The sequence below is a fragment of the Thunnus thynnus genome, chromosome 6 (genome assembly GCF_963924715.1).
Source record: "Thunnus thynnus chromosome 6, fThuThy2.1, whole genome shotgun sequence".
Classification (NCBI taxonomy): Eukaryota; Metazoa; Chordata; class Actinopteri; order Scombriformes; family Scombridae; genus Thunnus; species Thunnus thynnus.
This window is the reverse complement of record NC_089522.1, coordinates 26,193,470-26,207,996: the sequence shown is the minus strand read 5'-3', so window position 1 is coordinate 26,207,996 and position 14,527 is coordinate 26,193,470. Positions and strand designations below refer to the sequence as shown.

Here is a 14,527-nt window from a genome sequence, read left to right as displayed (position 1 = left end):
AGCCTGTCAGTGGCAAAAAACAGGCACTATTGGTGGACATACATTGATAGGGAGCTAAGCCACTGGTGTGTCACAACCCAGAGTTTGAAAACCACTGTGCTGGAAGATGAACTGCACACCTCTTAACTACACTATCAAACTAAGCCCGTTTTTTTCCCCACAGGAGTGTTGGCCCTAATGGTCCATTTCAGTTGTTCAAATGTGTTTATTAGGTGGCAATTTTGTATAATTCTTAATCAATAGACCTTATTCACAGATGTATAATAGCAGGGCAAACACAGCTATGCAAATGAGCACTGAGAATAATCAGTGTAAGTGTGTATACAGTGCTGTAATATAGGTCTGTGTTTGGTTAATCCACAAATAAACATGCATAGCCATAAACAACCACTGAATGCAAAATAATTTTTGCAACTCACATATGCGTTTCCTAATCCAAACTCAAACCAACAAACTAAATTAAACTGAACTAATACACACATACTTATGAAGTTCATGAATCCTGCAACCTCCTGCGACTGAGGGAGACTGAACAACATCAACTGGTATTCTTATAAACGTCATCTAAGCCGAACATTAGTTTCCACAAAAATAAATACACCAGTGGAATAATTTTCACAGCACTTTATTTCTCCACTCAGATTTCCATGGCTGTGTGTTTATACTGATAGAAAATCCCTCATTGAATATACACATTTTATTTAATAAAAGACTAGAAAAGTGGACTATTATTTTAATAATGTCGACAGCCTTGACAGAGTTTAGCAATCTCCAAAAGCTGGTTGATAAGTGTTGCGTCTAGAGCTGCGGGAGTTCTCCTGGTTCTCCGTGCATGCGTACATATGTGGGTGTGTTGTGTAGATACTGCGAGTCTGCAGATGGATTTATTTGGAACTGTGTTGGTTCTCCGGGTCTGCAGCTCAATGATATTGGAAAATTCAGTCATTGCAATGGTCTCATATAGTACTTCAAATGTAGCTACTGCCATGTTATAGCACTTATACATTACTACAAACTACAGTTGGCTGAGACATTAACACATATAGTAATAATAATAATAAACTTTATTTCTATTGTGCCTTTCTAAACTAGAGTCACAAGGTGCTTCACAAAATAATACCATACAATATAGGTTTATGGGAGGCTTTTCTAGAGTGGAGATTAGCTGGTAGCTCCGTTAGCCGTGTTGTGGTGTCCACACAGCAGATCAAACTGCCAGAATCAGGCCCAGCAAGTCCAGGAGTAACTGTAGGTCAGTTAAAAAGACTTAAAAGTCATTTAAAACCAGCGTTCATCTCTGATATTCAGTGAGGAAACTTTTAAAACATCAAGAATTATAAACAGAGTTTGGCACGTTTGTCAAAGCGACAGCTCTTCCACAAACCGCGGATCATGAGGAATAAAACACATACTGACTGAAACCCACAGTGACTGAAATAGGACAATAATACTTTAGATGAGTAATCTAGAACAACACAGTGTTGAAAGTAGCATAATTATATTGTTGACTTTATTAAAGTGGTGGAAATGTACATTAGATTTAACTGGCATTCACATTATAAAACAGGCACCAGGAGTTTATTCCCCTTTGTTTTTTCCCGGCCTGTTTTTGGGGCCGGCCTTTATTGGTTCATGTCGACCACACTCCTGGTCATTATCATCAGAGACCCAAGACAGAGACTCATTACGAGTGATGCCTCTGACATTACACATTGTCATTTGATACATTTTTATTATAAAAAAAAAAAAATTATATACTCTTGGCAACAAAGCAAGTAGCAAGTATATTTCCCAAGTGTAAAACTATTCCTTTAAAATAAAATAAAAAAATTTAAAAAGTATCCAGCCTTTTTCTCAGTACTGTGGTTCTTTGGTTAAGTGTCATAGGGGACATTTAGTGTTGCAGATGTCTCCTGACGTAAACAGCCGGTAGACGTTAACCAGAGGGAACATGGTGACCGAGCCGACTAGTGAGCCCATCTGTGCTGCAGCTCCGCACCAGACCAGGGCGCTGTGGCTGCGGTCTCTCAGGATGACGCCCACCATTACTTTGACATAAGACAGCGTTCCAGTGAAGAGGAGCCATGAGAGTACCTGGTGGGGGCAAAAAAAGAAACAAAGCGGACTCCTGAATGACAATCTGGAAAATCTTTAACATCATTTGTCTGAAAAACAAAATCATTTTCAAAAGTTGATACCTCAACACAAACATGTTACATCATCATCTGTTATGAGAACTATCAGCAGAATTGCTCAATACTCAAGTGTTTTGCAAAGAAAGAGGTGAACTTTGCTACCGGCATTTCCCTGATAAAGCCCTGAATAATATCCCTGATATTTTCTGTGGCTATTCTTTAAACGCCACGGTCTCTTACGCAACATGTTTGTGTTTCACTCACAATGATCATCACTCCCACTGCAGACCCTTGAAGCAAAGGACATGGACTCATAGCTGCCATAGCCATATTATAGCTGGCAAATCCTGTCCCCAACGCCGTCAGCACACCGAGAAACACCAGTGACCTGAAAACAGAAGGGATTTGTTATCAGCAGCAGTTTCCTTACTTCAAGGATTCCACTTGTAGATAAAAGACAATTTGTCCTTCTGAAGAGATTGATTGACTTTTACTATATGTGGTTGTTTTTTTCCTCTCACCTACTCTGAAAATAAACATATTAACAAATTCTAAATAGCAATATTTGTACCTGTTTTGGAAGAACATTGCAATGGTGCAAGCCACTGGGTTTGCCACTGATGCCAGCGCAGCAGAGAGGTGATAGGCCAGATTCCCATAAGGCATGCAGGAGTACGTCTGCACGGAGGGCAGCAGGCCGTTGGTTGCGGAATTAACCCAAACCACCAGAAAGTAGATGAAGGTCAGCTGGTACACAGAGTGTTTTGGGCCTGTCTGCAGAGGCTTGCTCTGGGCTGCACCCTTACGATGGCATTTCACACCGTCTTCATCAATCTCTGCTCCGGGGTTGTCCAGGCCGGAGACAGATGCTTCAGAGTCTGGCACAAGGTTTTCAGTGGACAGTTCGTACCTCCGAGGAAGTCTGTTCAGTGCAACAAAAGCAGCCAGACTTATGCACATCATGGCTGCTAGGAAGAAGAAAAACACCTCAGTGGAAAAGTTTGGAGGAAGATACTCAGTATGTAGTGACCACGTGTTTCCATCTGTGTGGTTTCCTGCAGTGTCAGAGGAATTGACGCATTTGGCAATGCCCACGCCTTGTGCCAGGGCGACTACGCCAGGAATGAAACCGCTAAGTCCTTCTCCAATAAAGTATGTAGTGATGTATTTTGCTGGGAGCTGCATCATAAAAGGCAGGAAAGTAACCGAGGAAGTGCAGTCCACCAGCGAGAGGAAGAAGGTGATGATGAAGAAGGCGGTACTGTGTGATGCTCCGGCCACCATTGTAGTCTTGTCCCAGAAAAAGGCGAGCAGGATGCAGGACAGGACACCGATGGAGAGGATGGCGTATATGACGACATGCTCTTTTAGGCGGCCCGGGCACAGTTTGTGCATGAGTGTGACCAGCAGAGGTCCCAGGTTGGCCAGCTGGATGATGACCGTCAGGTAGGAGGGGAGCTCCCAGCCCTCGGGGAGTGTGTTGACGATGAGCGGCAGTTCCACCCAGAGGCCATTCACTGCCACCCAGGAGCCGAGTCCGAAGGCGCAGGCCAACATGTGGATGAGCAAAGCCATACTGCAGCCCGATCAGTCTGAAGCCGTCCGAAGAAACTTTGTGTAAGAAGAAGAAGCCGTCTCCCCAAATGGTTCCACCTCAGCTGTGTGTGTCGTACCTTCAGGAACAAACAGTCATAAGCTTTATATTTAGCCAAAATAAGAAGTTAGACAATTTTAAATGTTATACTTTGTAACGTATCTTGCAAAATAGTTTCACTGAAGGATTAATTCACCAAATCTACAAAGAATAAATATATTTTCTCACTTAAAATCTAGCCATACAGAGAACATTGGTTTTATTTTGCCATATTTTAAGAGTCATTTTGCAGATCACCATAAACAAACTTGCTTTCATCCACATTGTATCAGGATGGAAGCAAAAATCTCAGAGATGAATGTCTTAAATCGACAAGTAAACCCAAAACTATCTGCATGGTTAGATAGCATTGGGAGGAAGTGAGAAGATTACATTTTTTTTTGTAATTTTAGTAAACTGAAACTTTGAAAGGATATGGCTGGTGATTTTCTTGATTTTTCTTACTGTCAAAAAATCTCATGTACGGTGCCAAACCAAGAGATTAAAACAGTGAGAAATGAGATATTAATAAGATATTGTTGTGCCACACATCACAACTTCTCTGAGAAGTTCTCTGAGGAATTTATATTGTCAAAGTCAAGAGGTTGTGATATGTAGCACAACAAGCTATACGTAAATGTGTAATGCTCCTTTCTCACCAAAGCCCCGGTAGAGGCAATTTCATGCCACCACCATATGTTGTATTGAGCTGAAAAATATAAATGTAACTGTGGTAAGATGACAATAAAGGGCCTTGTATCCTTGTATCTCTGATAATACTGAAGTTATAGTTAGGAAACTGGAATAATTATCAACCGCAACCACTAAAAAACACCCTTCAACCACCAGGAAGACATGAAATTTACTTCATACCAAAGTATCAGTTGGAAGTATTTTCATCCAACATTCCTGTTATTCTTGCACCTGTGATCAGTTGATCAGTAGTATTGTTTGGTCTGTCTGATAGTGTCTTAATCATGAATCTGAGCAGTTTTGTTTTGCTGAATGTGGGAAATATGAAGGAAAACGCTGAGTTGAGGTCAGTTGACTCAATGATGTTTCCATCTCAGATCACATGAATCAAAACTTCCTCTGAGCTGATTCCTTCATACAACACTGGAAAAAGAAATTCTCAGCAGTTCTCTAAAAAGCAGTTAATATCTCCAATCCTCAAGTAGAGCTTTAGTCGAGCAAATGTCATTTGAGGCCAGTTAAGTTATTCTGTCATACTCAGTAAACTCTCTCAACCATGTGTATATTACTATAACAAAGCCAGTCAAGGACAGGTGTCTTTCTTCATAAATAAAGCCGATGGGAAATCAAGTCTCTCCCAACAGAAACTAACACCATCAAAACCAATGTCATTTTTAGTTCACACCCGCAGTATGCTATTCATGTTTCAGGCAGCTGATACAATTTTCACATCCCCTTCACACGTTGTTGGAGAATCAGACAAACCATATGGGTCTCGTTGCTCCGTCTCTTGGCACGCTTGTAGCTTTCACACTACAACTATATCCACATTTGTTCAATACAGCATAACAAAAGGCTGGTTAGAAAAGCAGCATTGTGCTTTTAAACTATGTAATCAAATGAGAGAGTAAAACACGTGTAACTTTACTACAGATTCTAATGTTACAGAAGAACAGATAATACAGCGTTTATCATGCACACCCTGCTGATAACACAAGCAAATAAACTTCCTTTCAGGCATGCAAATGTACTCACAACTCTCTTCAGTCCCTGGAGGCTTTGAATATGACTTGCTGTCATCTTAAATAGAGGCTTGGCTGCTCTTACATAGCTACACACGCTGATGGGAGTCACATGGCCTCTGGGTAGGGCAGAGTCCACTCCAGCTGTTGATCAGCTCCACTGGATAACAGAGGGCATTGTCTAAATCCACTGAGCTCTCTCTTTACAGCACCCGCCTCTTAATTAGGTCAAGTTGGTCTTGAGACAATTCGAGGTGCCCTTGACATTTTGTCACGCACATAAAAAACATTTGCAATATAAAATGTGCTGCACTGGCTGTTTTCAACCAAGCCTGAACCACCCTCTACTGGCCCGCAAGGTGCAAGTTACAGCATGTGATTCGTCCCTGAAGTGGAAACCTCAAGAGTTTCACTTGAACACATTGAACAGTGAGTAGGAGGGCTGTGCAACAAACATTTGCAAACTGATTCCAGGGAAGTAGGCACTTCTTCATTTCTACTTATTAATAAGACAACGCTGTTTTATGTAAAGCAAAGGCCACAACGCAACCACCGTCTTCAGTGGGTGAACTGAGCTGAACTCCTTACAGGTCACTGATGTCACCAGATAACATCAGCATTCATAAATCAAACCGCCAAAACAGCTGGTATCACATGTTGCTTGTATTCATAACCATTATGTTTTCTTTTCTGGACAAAGTGTGACAAACTTAAATACACTCTGTAGTACTACAAACTACATCTGCTGTTATATGCATCTTTCTATGTTTTACACCTGCATGTATGCTTGTAGATGCTCTGGTACAAAAAAAAAAAACATTAACAAAAAAAGTAAGTATGCATACTAAAAAATAAAAGTTTTGTGAGTTTTGAGTGTATTTGATGATGTTTGATGAGCTGCTCACAAGTAGATAAATTGTGTTATTGTTTCACAGCTTTGTGAACCCCCCCGAAAACAGAAGAGAACTATTAAATCTTGAGAAAAAGATTTGCTGGGTCGGTTTGTGAATGACTAATCCAAAGAGCAGTTTGATTGACATGCTAATGCATTGTGTCATTTTCATTTAGTATGAAACAAGTATGTTGACTTTTTTCTAGACTCACCACAAAACCCGTATAGAAAGTCAATCAACCCTTTTCACAGCAGACGTTTTGACTTGTCAAAGCAGGAAAATCACAGGTGTCAATAATAACATTATTCCAACTAACCATTCTGTTCATTATCAATTTACCAGTTGATTATTTTCTCAATTAGTTGTTGTTTGGTCTATAAAAAAGAAAAAGCCTGAGATGCAACTTAAAATGTTTTGTTCTGTCCACAACTCAGAGATATTCACATCACTATCAAAAAAGACTAAAGACACCAGACAATATTCACATTTAAGAGGCTGGAAATAGAGAGTTGTGGCATTTTTTAAATTAAATTAATTCCTCCTGTGTTTTTCCTGCTTTGACAAGTCAAAATGTCTGACATGGAAATAATCTATTAGTACATACTGTATACAGTTAGTGTGCATTACTGTATTTTAACTGGGACACATTCACATGGCTTTCTGGGATACTTTAACAGAACAGTGTCATCGTTAATGTTATTAGTAACACGTGTGCTTTTCCTACTATGACTAGTCAAAATGTCTGCTGTGAAAAATGCATATTTAAATGAGCTGATGTGACCTTCCTCCAGCAAATATCCATGTAAACATTTCTACCACTTTTTTTTTTAATCACAGCAGGAGAAGCACGGGTGTAATTAATAACATTAACGATGGCTCTTCTCAATTGAAGCCAGCATGACAACACTGTCTGCTGTGAAAAGTCTATTGTATATTAAGAGTAAAAAACATTCATCTGAACCATTTAGTACATATACTCTAGTGTTCTTGGTGTTCATTATCTGATAAATCAGACTTTAATGTCTCCCTGTTCTCACTGTTAGTAGTTGTCTGAGCCTGTGCATGTACTCAATTTTGCTTAATGTTTTAAACATTTCCTATTTTTCTTCCCGTCAGTATTTTTCTTACACAGCTTCACTGGTTTTGTTGCCCGTGGTTTTATAAAACTTTTGGTAAATGAACCTCAAATAAGGATAAAGTTGGGTGTCTTGCCAGGAAAGTTCCTCGTGTTGCGTCACACAAAGTTAAGTGTTATGTCAGCACAGTAGTGACATTTAGCACTGCAATAAAAATGAAATCATTACTGCTTGATCACAAACCAGGTCAGATACTAGGACATGATACAGTGTCTGTAAAAAGGTGTCACTCTCTTTTTTTTATCTTTTTACAACACTGAATTTAAGGAGTTGTAATCAGGGTTTTTTGATAGTGGTCAATATAAAAAGTGAAAACAAATCCTTTGAACACTAAATAATCAGTTGTCTAAGTACACACCCCCAGATAGTGTTTAGTAGAGGCAGCTTTTGCAGCCTTGAGACTGACTACGGATTGATATGGACATTAACATTTATGTCTTTAAATTATTCCTCTGTACCTTTGGATGTATGTTTGGGGTCGTTGTCTTACTGGAAAATAAATCTTCTGGCAAATCACAGTTGTCCTGCCGGCTACAGCAGGTTACTTCCCTGTATTTTGCTGCATTTGTGTTAGCGTCTAGCTGTCACGAGGCTTCATGGCGGGGGTGTGGTGTGAAGTATCACGGCCAAAAAACTAGATTTTTGTTCCTTGATTGACACCTTTCAATAACTTGCAGATTTGTTTGGAATATGATTTGTCTTGTAAACTAACAGTAGTCCCCAACCTTATTTGGCTTGTTACCCCTTAAAACAAATCAATGTCTTCTTGGAACCGCTCGTCACAAGTTATTAACGTCAGTGCGGACATGAGCTGGTTTATTTTTCCTTCTCAGATCGCTTCCTTTAAAGCCGAAAGAGTTCAAATGTCATATAATTCACAAGGGTCATTTCTGGAAAATAGAAATAATTTTGTGCAACAGAATTTCTCGTTCTTGTATTTTTATCTTGTGGGTTCCACAGATCTGTCTTGGGACCTCTTAGAGGGTCCAAACCTCGATGATGGGAATTGGTGATCACCAACCTTTTATCCAACTTCTAAATTGTTACTGGCAGAACCAGTAACAATTTAGCTGTCATACCAAAATAAGGATGACTACTTGTGAAATCTATGTAGATATGAGATACAAAAATATATATCTAGACGTGATGTTTTCAGTTTGACATTTAAGAATCTTTCCGTTGATCAGTGCCAATGAAGGGTAATCTACTGTGGTTCACAGTTGTAAAAGGGAGAAAAGGCCTGGTGGTAAATAGAAACCTACAGTGATGGGGGTCTATATGTTCTTCTTGTTCCTAGAAGTTTGACACTTGAAGGCTGTTTTGACATTCATCTGCTTAGAGTGGAAAGTTTCTCTCTGCTCATTGAAAATCTGTTTAACTGGCAGGCCTATGAGCAGGATTTGTGACATCACAACTAGTTTGCATCTTTACATCTTGTGTCCAGCAGTTAAACTTTTGAAATGAAATATACTTGCATATTCATAGATTCTAAAATTTTTAATGAGGGAGAATGAGTAGATGTATTTTTGTCATGTCTTAATACATGTCTGGAGGGGATCTTTATATTATAACTGGTTGGTAAAATTAACTTTTGATATTGCTTCCACACAAATCTGACCACAAAGATTTCACAATTTTTTTTACAAACATGCAGAAACTGTGCTGTTAAGCCAGTAAAAGCCAAACTGGAAGCAAATGCTTTTGGTTATTTGGGGAATAATAACCAAATAACTGGTTATGAATCCCTACATATAAAATACTTCTTGGTTCCTACTAGTACTTAAATATAGGTACAACAGAAGACAACAAGACAGCGATGAACAAGAGAGTAACAATTGGGGATTTAGAGTGTAGCTTCCCGTCATCTACAGAGTAATTTCTCAGAGCTTACAGTGTAACTTTATTAAATGAATCAGTATATAAGTCTATGGATGAAGTACAATAAAAACAAATGCTTTTGCCCTTTGCTCATGGCAGTTGTGACAATCATTTTTTATGTATGCGAGTTTGGCAGACAGGCTTCACCCACACTATTTATTATGCTTATGTCTTGTACTTCATTGTACAAATTTAAATAAGAACAAGTTGAGAAATGGGTCTATACTTTTGAAAATTAGCTCCTAGCAGCTATGTTGGTCCAGTGCTGCAGCAGCTCATAACGAGCAGACTGGACTAGAAAGCAAACTTACCTCTCAAGTACAGAGCTACGAACGTCCAAGAATGAAAAACTACTGATACAGTAATGTAATAATATACGTATCTATATATTTACTTATACAATAATAAGGTATGCAGGGAGTTATTTATTTTTCCCCGTTCTCCCGTTCTTACTCTGTAAGTACACAGAACCAACAAGGTATGTTCTGTTCTCTCGGTCGTACTGTTTACTGTCTTACTGTTTAATTACCCAGTAAAAACAAATGATCACAGTAAACACTGTCAAACATTAAAGGACTTTTGCCCATCTGATGTTACAATAAGGGAACCAAGACTAGCTGTTTGGTGCCATTACCTTTCATGTCACAAACTAACACCATGCAATATATCATTAACAACAGACCAGAACTACATTTTGAACAGACAATAAAAAAAAACATTATAGAACATGATTAAATAGTATATGTTTTATTTGTAACATCTTAACTACATAAACTACTATTATACAATATAAGTATGTTATATAAATTATACTAATCTATTATCTGAATTAAGGAAACAAGGATCTAAAAATTTTCATGGCAATCAAAATCAAAATGTAGTTATGAAATTATTAATCATAGTAAAAAAAAACAACAAGAACAAAACAGGAAACTATGTTTAAATTGTAAATGTACGCATGATGGCACCACAAATACAGATGTAACATTTTCTCATGCAGTGTGCACATACTGTACCTCAGCAATGAAGTCTGTCAGAACCATCAACGTTTTGTCCACATGGTGATGTTTCAAGGCCTGAGACACACAGAGATTGATTTTGTTTTTTCATTTGATTTTGTATGTTTTTCAGGACACACCTGTACCTGTCTATGACCTGCTCAAGTGAAGTCACTGCACAACAAACACAAAATGGTAAGTACATACATATATTTATTTACCGTACTTCTTAGGTGTTAGGTAATAAACAGTACTGTGCTCTAGGTTTAATACACAATACAAACTATAACTCACTGTATATTAAATGCAAAACATTTCACACATTACTCCCTAAAATAAGGAGTAAAACTCCAATGCAACATATTCCTTTGGCATTTAGCTTAAAACAGCATAAACCATGCGGGTTAACATTCTGGACACAGGTAACTTGTACAAACTTCTTGCCAAAGTCCACCTAGCATGGTGGCTAATTGGAGATTAGCTTAACTTGCGATTAGCGATTAGCATGCTAATAAAACATTAATTTGGTTGTTAAAACTTTAATATAAGGCAACACATCACCATAAGACACCTAACAGGAGAATATCACATAAACAAGTGATTTGAAGCGAGTGAGTGCAGAGACTGAGCAACTGACTAACTGCCACAGCTACAACCGTCTGAGCCCGTGCCACCAGGTGGAGCCTCTTTCTTTTTAATGAGATTGAGTTACAGGTGTGTTTGGTGACCGCCTGTAACTGCCGCACAAAACGGTAAAACAAACGCACCTCCCTGCCATCTGAGGAGAATAAAAGTCACAGTGTGCCTCAATCTGCTTCAAGCGGCAAACTCCGGAGCTGAAAAATTAAGCCGACGCGGAAGTGCCAAAAACTGCAGTTCCTTGAATGGCCACTTGAGACTGTCTCCAAAAGCGAGTCAATAACCATGTTAGAGTGTCCAACTTTACAGCAGAAATAAACATGTTTACAGCCTGGTACGAAAAACGGTTTGGGTCTCTATAGCTAATTTCTCAGTTCATGACAACTGTAAGGAGGGTGAATTTTTATATAACTCACCCGTTTACATTTCATTAAGGCTTAAAATTATGCATAATTAAGGGCGTGGCTGCTTTGTCGTTGCTATCCTGGTGACAATGTTGGTTAGGTAACGTAACCATGGCGTAACCCCAGATTCAGATTCATTCAGAGTAAAGGCGTAGCCCTAACGGTCACTATTTCAGTGTGTTTGCAGTTCTTGTTCAGCATTTGGTTGTACTAAAAGACCCTCTGAGGGGTCTGATGTTCAGTTTTTTGCGCTGAGTACGTTTTGCTTTAATAGTTTGAAGCCTGTTTTTTGCTAGCGAAAATGAGCATTAGCATTACACAGTTAACCATAGAATGTTAATGCACCGTGCTAACCAAGCTAGCAGCTAATGTTCAGCTCCACCTTCTCATCCAAATATGGTAACTTCTGGCTCCAAAAATCCAAGATGGCGACGGTCAAAATGCACACTTGAGGCTTCAATGCAAATCAGGAGTCCACGAACTAGTGGCTGAATCACATTGGCTACGTCCATTATTTTTTACAGTGTATGATCTGCTGACTGTTTCATGTTGATTAAAACTGAAGCATAAAGTTGTAAAAGTTCAAGGAAGTTGTTTGGCAGCTGTGCAGTTTAACTATCTGAGGCTAATGCTAATGCTAAACTAGCATGTTGAACAGAAGCAGCTCCTCGGATAATGCAGGCTGAAATTGTATTTCAAAAAAACAAACAAACAAACCAAAAAAAAAACTAATGAAGAAATACTTTGAACAAAAAAAAAGATCTATTGGTATTTATCTCAGATAATATTCAATCTATAATATTAGTTTCACTTTGATTTAGCCAGAATCTAAGGTGATTTCCACTTATCCTTCATTATGGGACAGAGTCAGACCTAAATGCACTTCTTGAGTATAATGTTGAAATCTGCAGCATCAAGTTTAAAGTTTAAGAGCTTTGGATGTGGGAGGCACGGAGAGTGCATTGAGTGGTAAAACATGATATTTTACCACTCAATGCATATATAATGCATATATTTTATGATATTAATAAATTAACGAATTTACATCAGCAATTTTCTGCCAGTATTCCTCGCTTATTTGCACCGACAGCGTTGCTTTTTGCTGTGATAATGTATTTATATTCTTCATAGCTCTCCATTATAATGATCTGTTCCTCCTGACTGTCCATTTTGTGCGGAACAAGAGTCAAATGACGCGCCAAACGCCCCTTTTATGGGGACGCGCACAGAGTCCGAAGCAGAAAGCCTGAGTTAACAAAGAAAGTTCATAACCACCGTCGCGATACCACTTATCTCTGATCGCGAGTTTAGGGTTTGTCGAGCCTGCTCACACAAAGAAAGCCTGGGTATGTTAAACTTGCTTCATAGTACACCCCTCAGGTCTGCAGATAAACCAGTCAGACTGAAATCCATTGTGGGGAGATTGGGGTTACATGTTTTACATTTACATTGTAACACTATAATACTCACTGTACCTTCACATTATATGTATTTACTTTAGTCTAAAATACAAAATGTGCAATACATTATATCTTAATAGGTTGTATATACTTAACCACCTACTATACAATATGTATATAAAGTAACATCATTTTACCATTACCTGTGTTCGAGGCAGAATCAGAGTAGGCTACATAAGAAGTTAAAAGAAGGGATCAAATGAACACAAAGTTACTTAAATGATAAATTAAATAACACAAATAATGACTTTATTTAAAATTACTGAGCTCCCGTCTGTCGCTATTCAACAAGAGGCCCAACAAAATCCGAAGTACTAAACAAAGCAAGCAGCTGTACAACTTCCAGCTTCATTAGAGGACATTAATTAGATCAGACAAAATGTGCTGGACAGATCTAACAATTAATTAACATTTAATCAAAATTGCCGCAGCCTTCAATAGTCAATGACTTTATTGTATAAATCAGAATCAGCTTTCTTGGCGAAGTATGTTTACAAATACAATTTGACTCTGGTTTAGTGGCTCTCGGTGTACTTGCACAAAATAACAAAACAACACATCTTCAGAAATATACACAAGGAGTGACTATTTCGGCTGCAGATAAAACAGTTTCTATGACCCTTTTATCTGCATTTTATGTTCTTTTAATAACAACGTGTTATTTACTTTCAGCTGGTAGGCTAAACGTGGACTTACCCAGCTGAAGGCTAACATTAGCTAGTCATTTCCCATCTGTAGCAAACCGTTAGCCATCTGTCCATCGTTTATGTTAACTAGTTTTCACTGATTGAACATTGAACAACTTTAACACGAATCTTACCGTTGTTATTCCGTCATGGTGAGCTCCAGTGTTTGATTTTTCACTCGGAGCTATGAGCTAAAGTTGTTGTGTTTACATATTCAGCGCTGGTCACGCGCTGTATCACGCACACGCACGCTGTAAACAACCCCCTTTGGCTCGTGAGTTTAACAGTAGAAACGTTTCTCTATCTATCAATGTGACAATCTGCGAAGAACATCTGGATGGATGCAGCGCTCAGTTGTTTTTTTTTTTACACCATCTAAGTCAACAAACGAGATAAAGAATTAATGGGACGTTATCTTTCTCTCACCCCACCACTCCCTCTTTTATCTCTTTCTTCCCTTCTCGGATCTACACTGATCTCAGATAACTTAAATGGTATCAATCTTCTTATCTAACTCTTAGCAAGAAAGTGAATAAGTATTTTACAACATGCCTTAACGTTTTCTCTAACTGTTCCTCAAGGTTAGCGATATTTTTTTCCTAGGACGGCAAGTCATGACCCGCCCTACTCAGCCTCTGATTGGCTGACCCTCACAGTCTTACCCTACCTCTAACCAATCTCCCTCTTCATACATAAACCTGACCAATCCCATCATCGAAGGCAATGAGTTCTAGCCAATCAGAGGCAGAGTAGGGCGGGTCATGACTTCGCTATCCTAGGGAAAAAAACATTGGTTCCCGGTCAGGAGTGCTTACACCACACTTTAGCTAAATCTGCTGAGGTCCTTCTGAGGTTATGTACACACTGTGCAACTTAAATAACTATGTAAAAATGCTACTTATAAACTTTTGTGACCTTTTAACCCATGAGCACTAACACACAGGGATCTA

General features: G+C 38.7%; 2 protein-coding genes across 6 annotated transcripts in view; one reads left to right on the top strand and one right to left on the bottom strand.

The window, feature by feature from the left end:
• Positions 1-14,527, top strand: part of klhl12 (kelch-like family member 12) — a 124,768-nt gene that overhangs the window by 54,926 nt on the left and 55,315 nt on the right. For all 4 annotated transcript variants that reach the window (XM_067593017.1, XM_067593015.1, XM_067593018.1 and 1 more), the window contains one exon: positions 10,522-10,583. The gene's annotated coding sequence lies outside the window, so the exon portion shown is untranslated. The remainder of the gene's footprint in view (positions 1-10,521; positions 10,584-14,527) is intronic.
• slc52a3-1 (solute carrier family 52 member 3-1) lies at positions 610-14,241 on the bottom strand. Of its 2 annotated transcripts, XM_067593025.1 has the most exons (6): positions 13,712-14,241; positions 13,035-13,061; positions 10,407-10,466; positions 2,707-3,808; positions 2,400-2,523; positions 610-2,094 (listed from the first exon to the last, which is right to left on the bottom strand). In XM_067593025.1, exons 4-6 carry the CDS (start codon positions 3,708-3,710, stop codon positions 1,882-1,884), a joined length of 1,341 nt encoding a protein of 446 aa, XP_067449126.1. In that variant the 5' UTR covers positions 3,711-3,808; positions 10,407-10,466; positions 13,035-13,061; positions 13,712-14,241; the 3' UTR covers positions 610-1,881. The 2 variants fall into 2 exon arrangements, with proteins under 2 accessions (XP_067449126.1, XP_067449125.1); XM_067593024.1 differs by lacking the exon at positions 13,035-13,061.

Bases quoted from the DNA above. Each gene is read 5' to 3' on its own strand.
- slc52a3-1 (XM_067593025.1), bottom strand. From the start codon at position 3,710: ATGGCTTTGCTCATCCACATGTTGGCCTGCGCCTTCGGACTCGGCTCC. The intron at 2,524-2,706 runs GTACAAATATTG...TTCTGTTTTCAG, and splicing joins GCAATGTTCTTCCAAAACAG to GTCACTGGTGTTTCTCGGTG. The intron at 2,095-2,399 runs GTGAGTGAAACA...TGCCCCCACCAG, and splicing joins CAGTGGGAGTGATGATCATT to GTACTCTCATGGCTCCTCTT.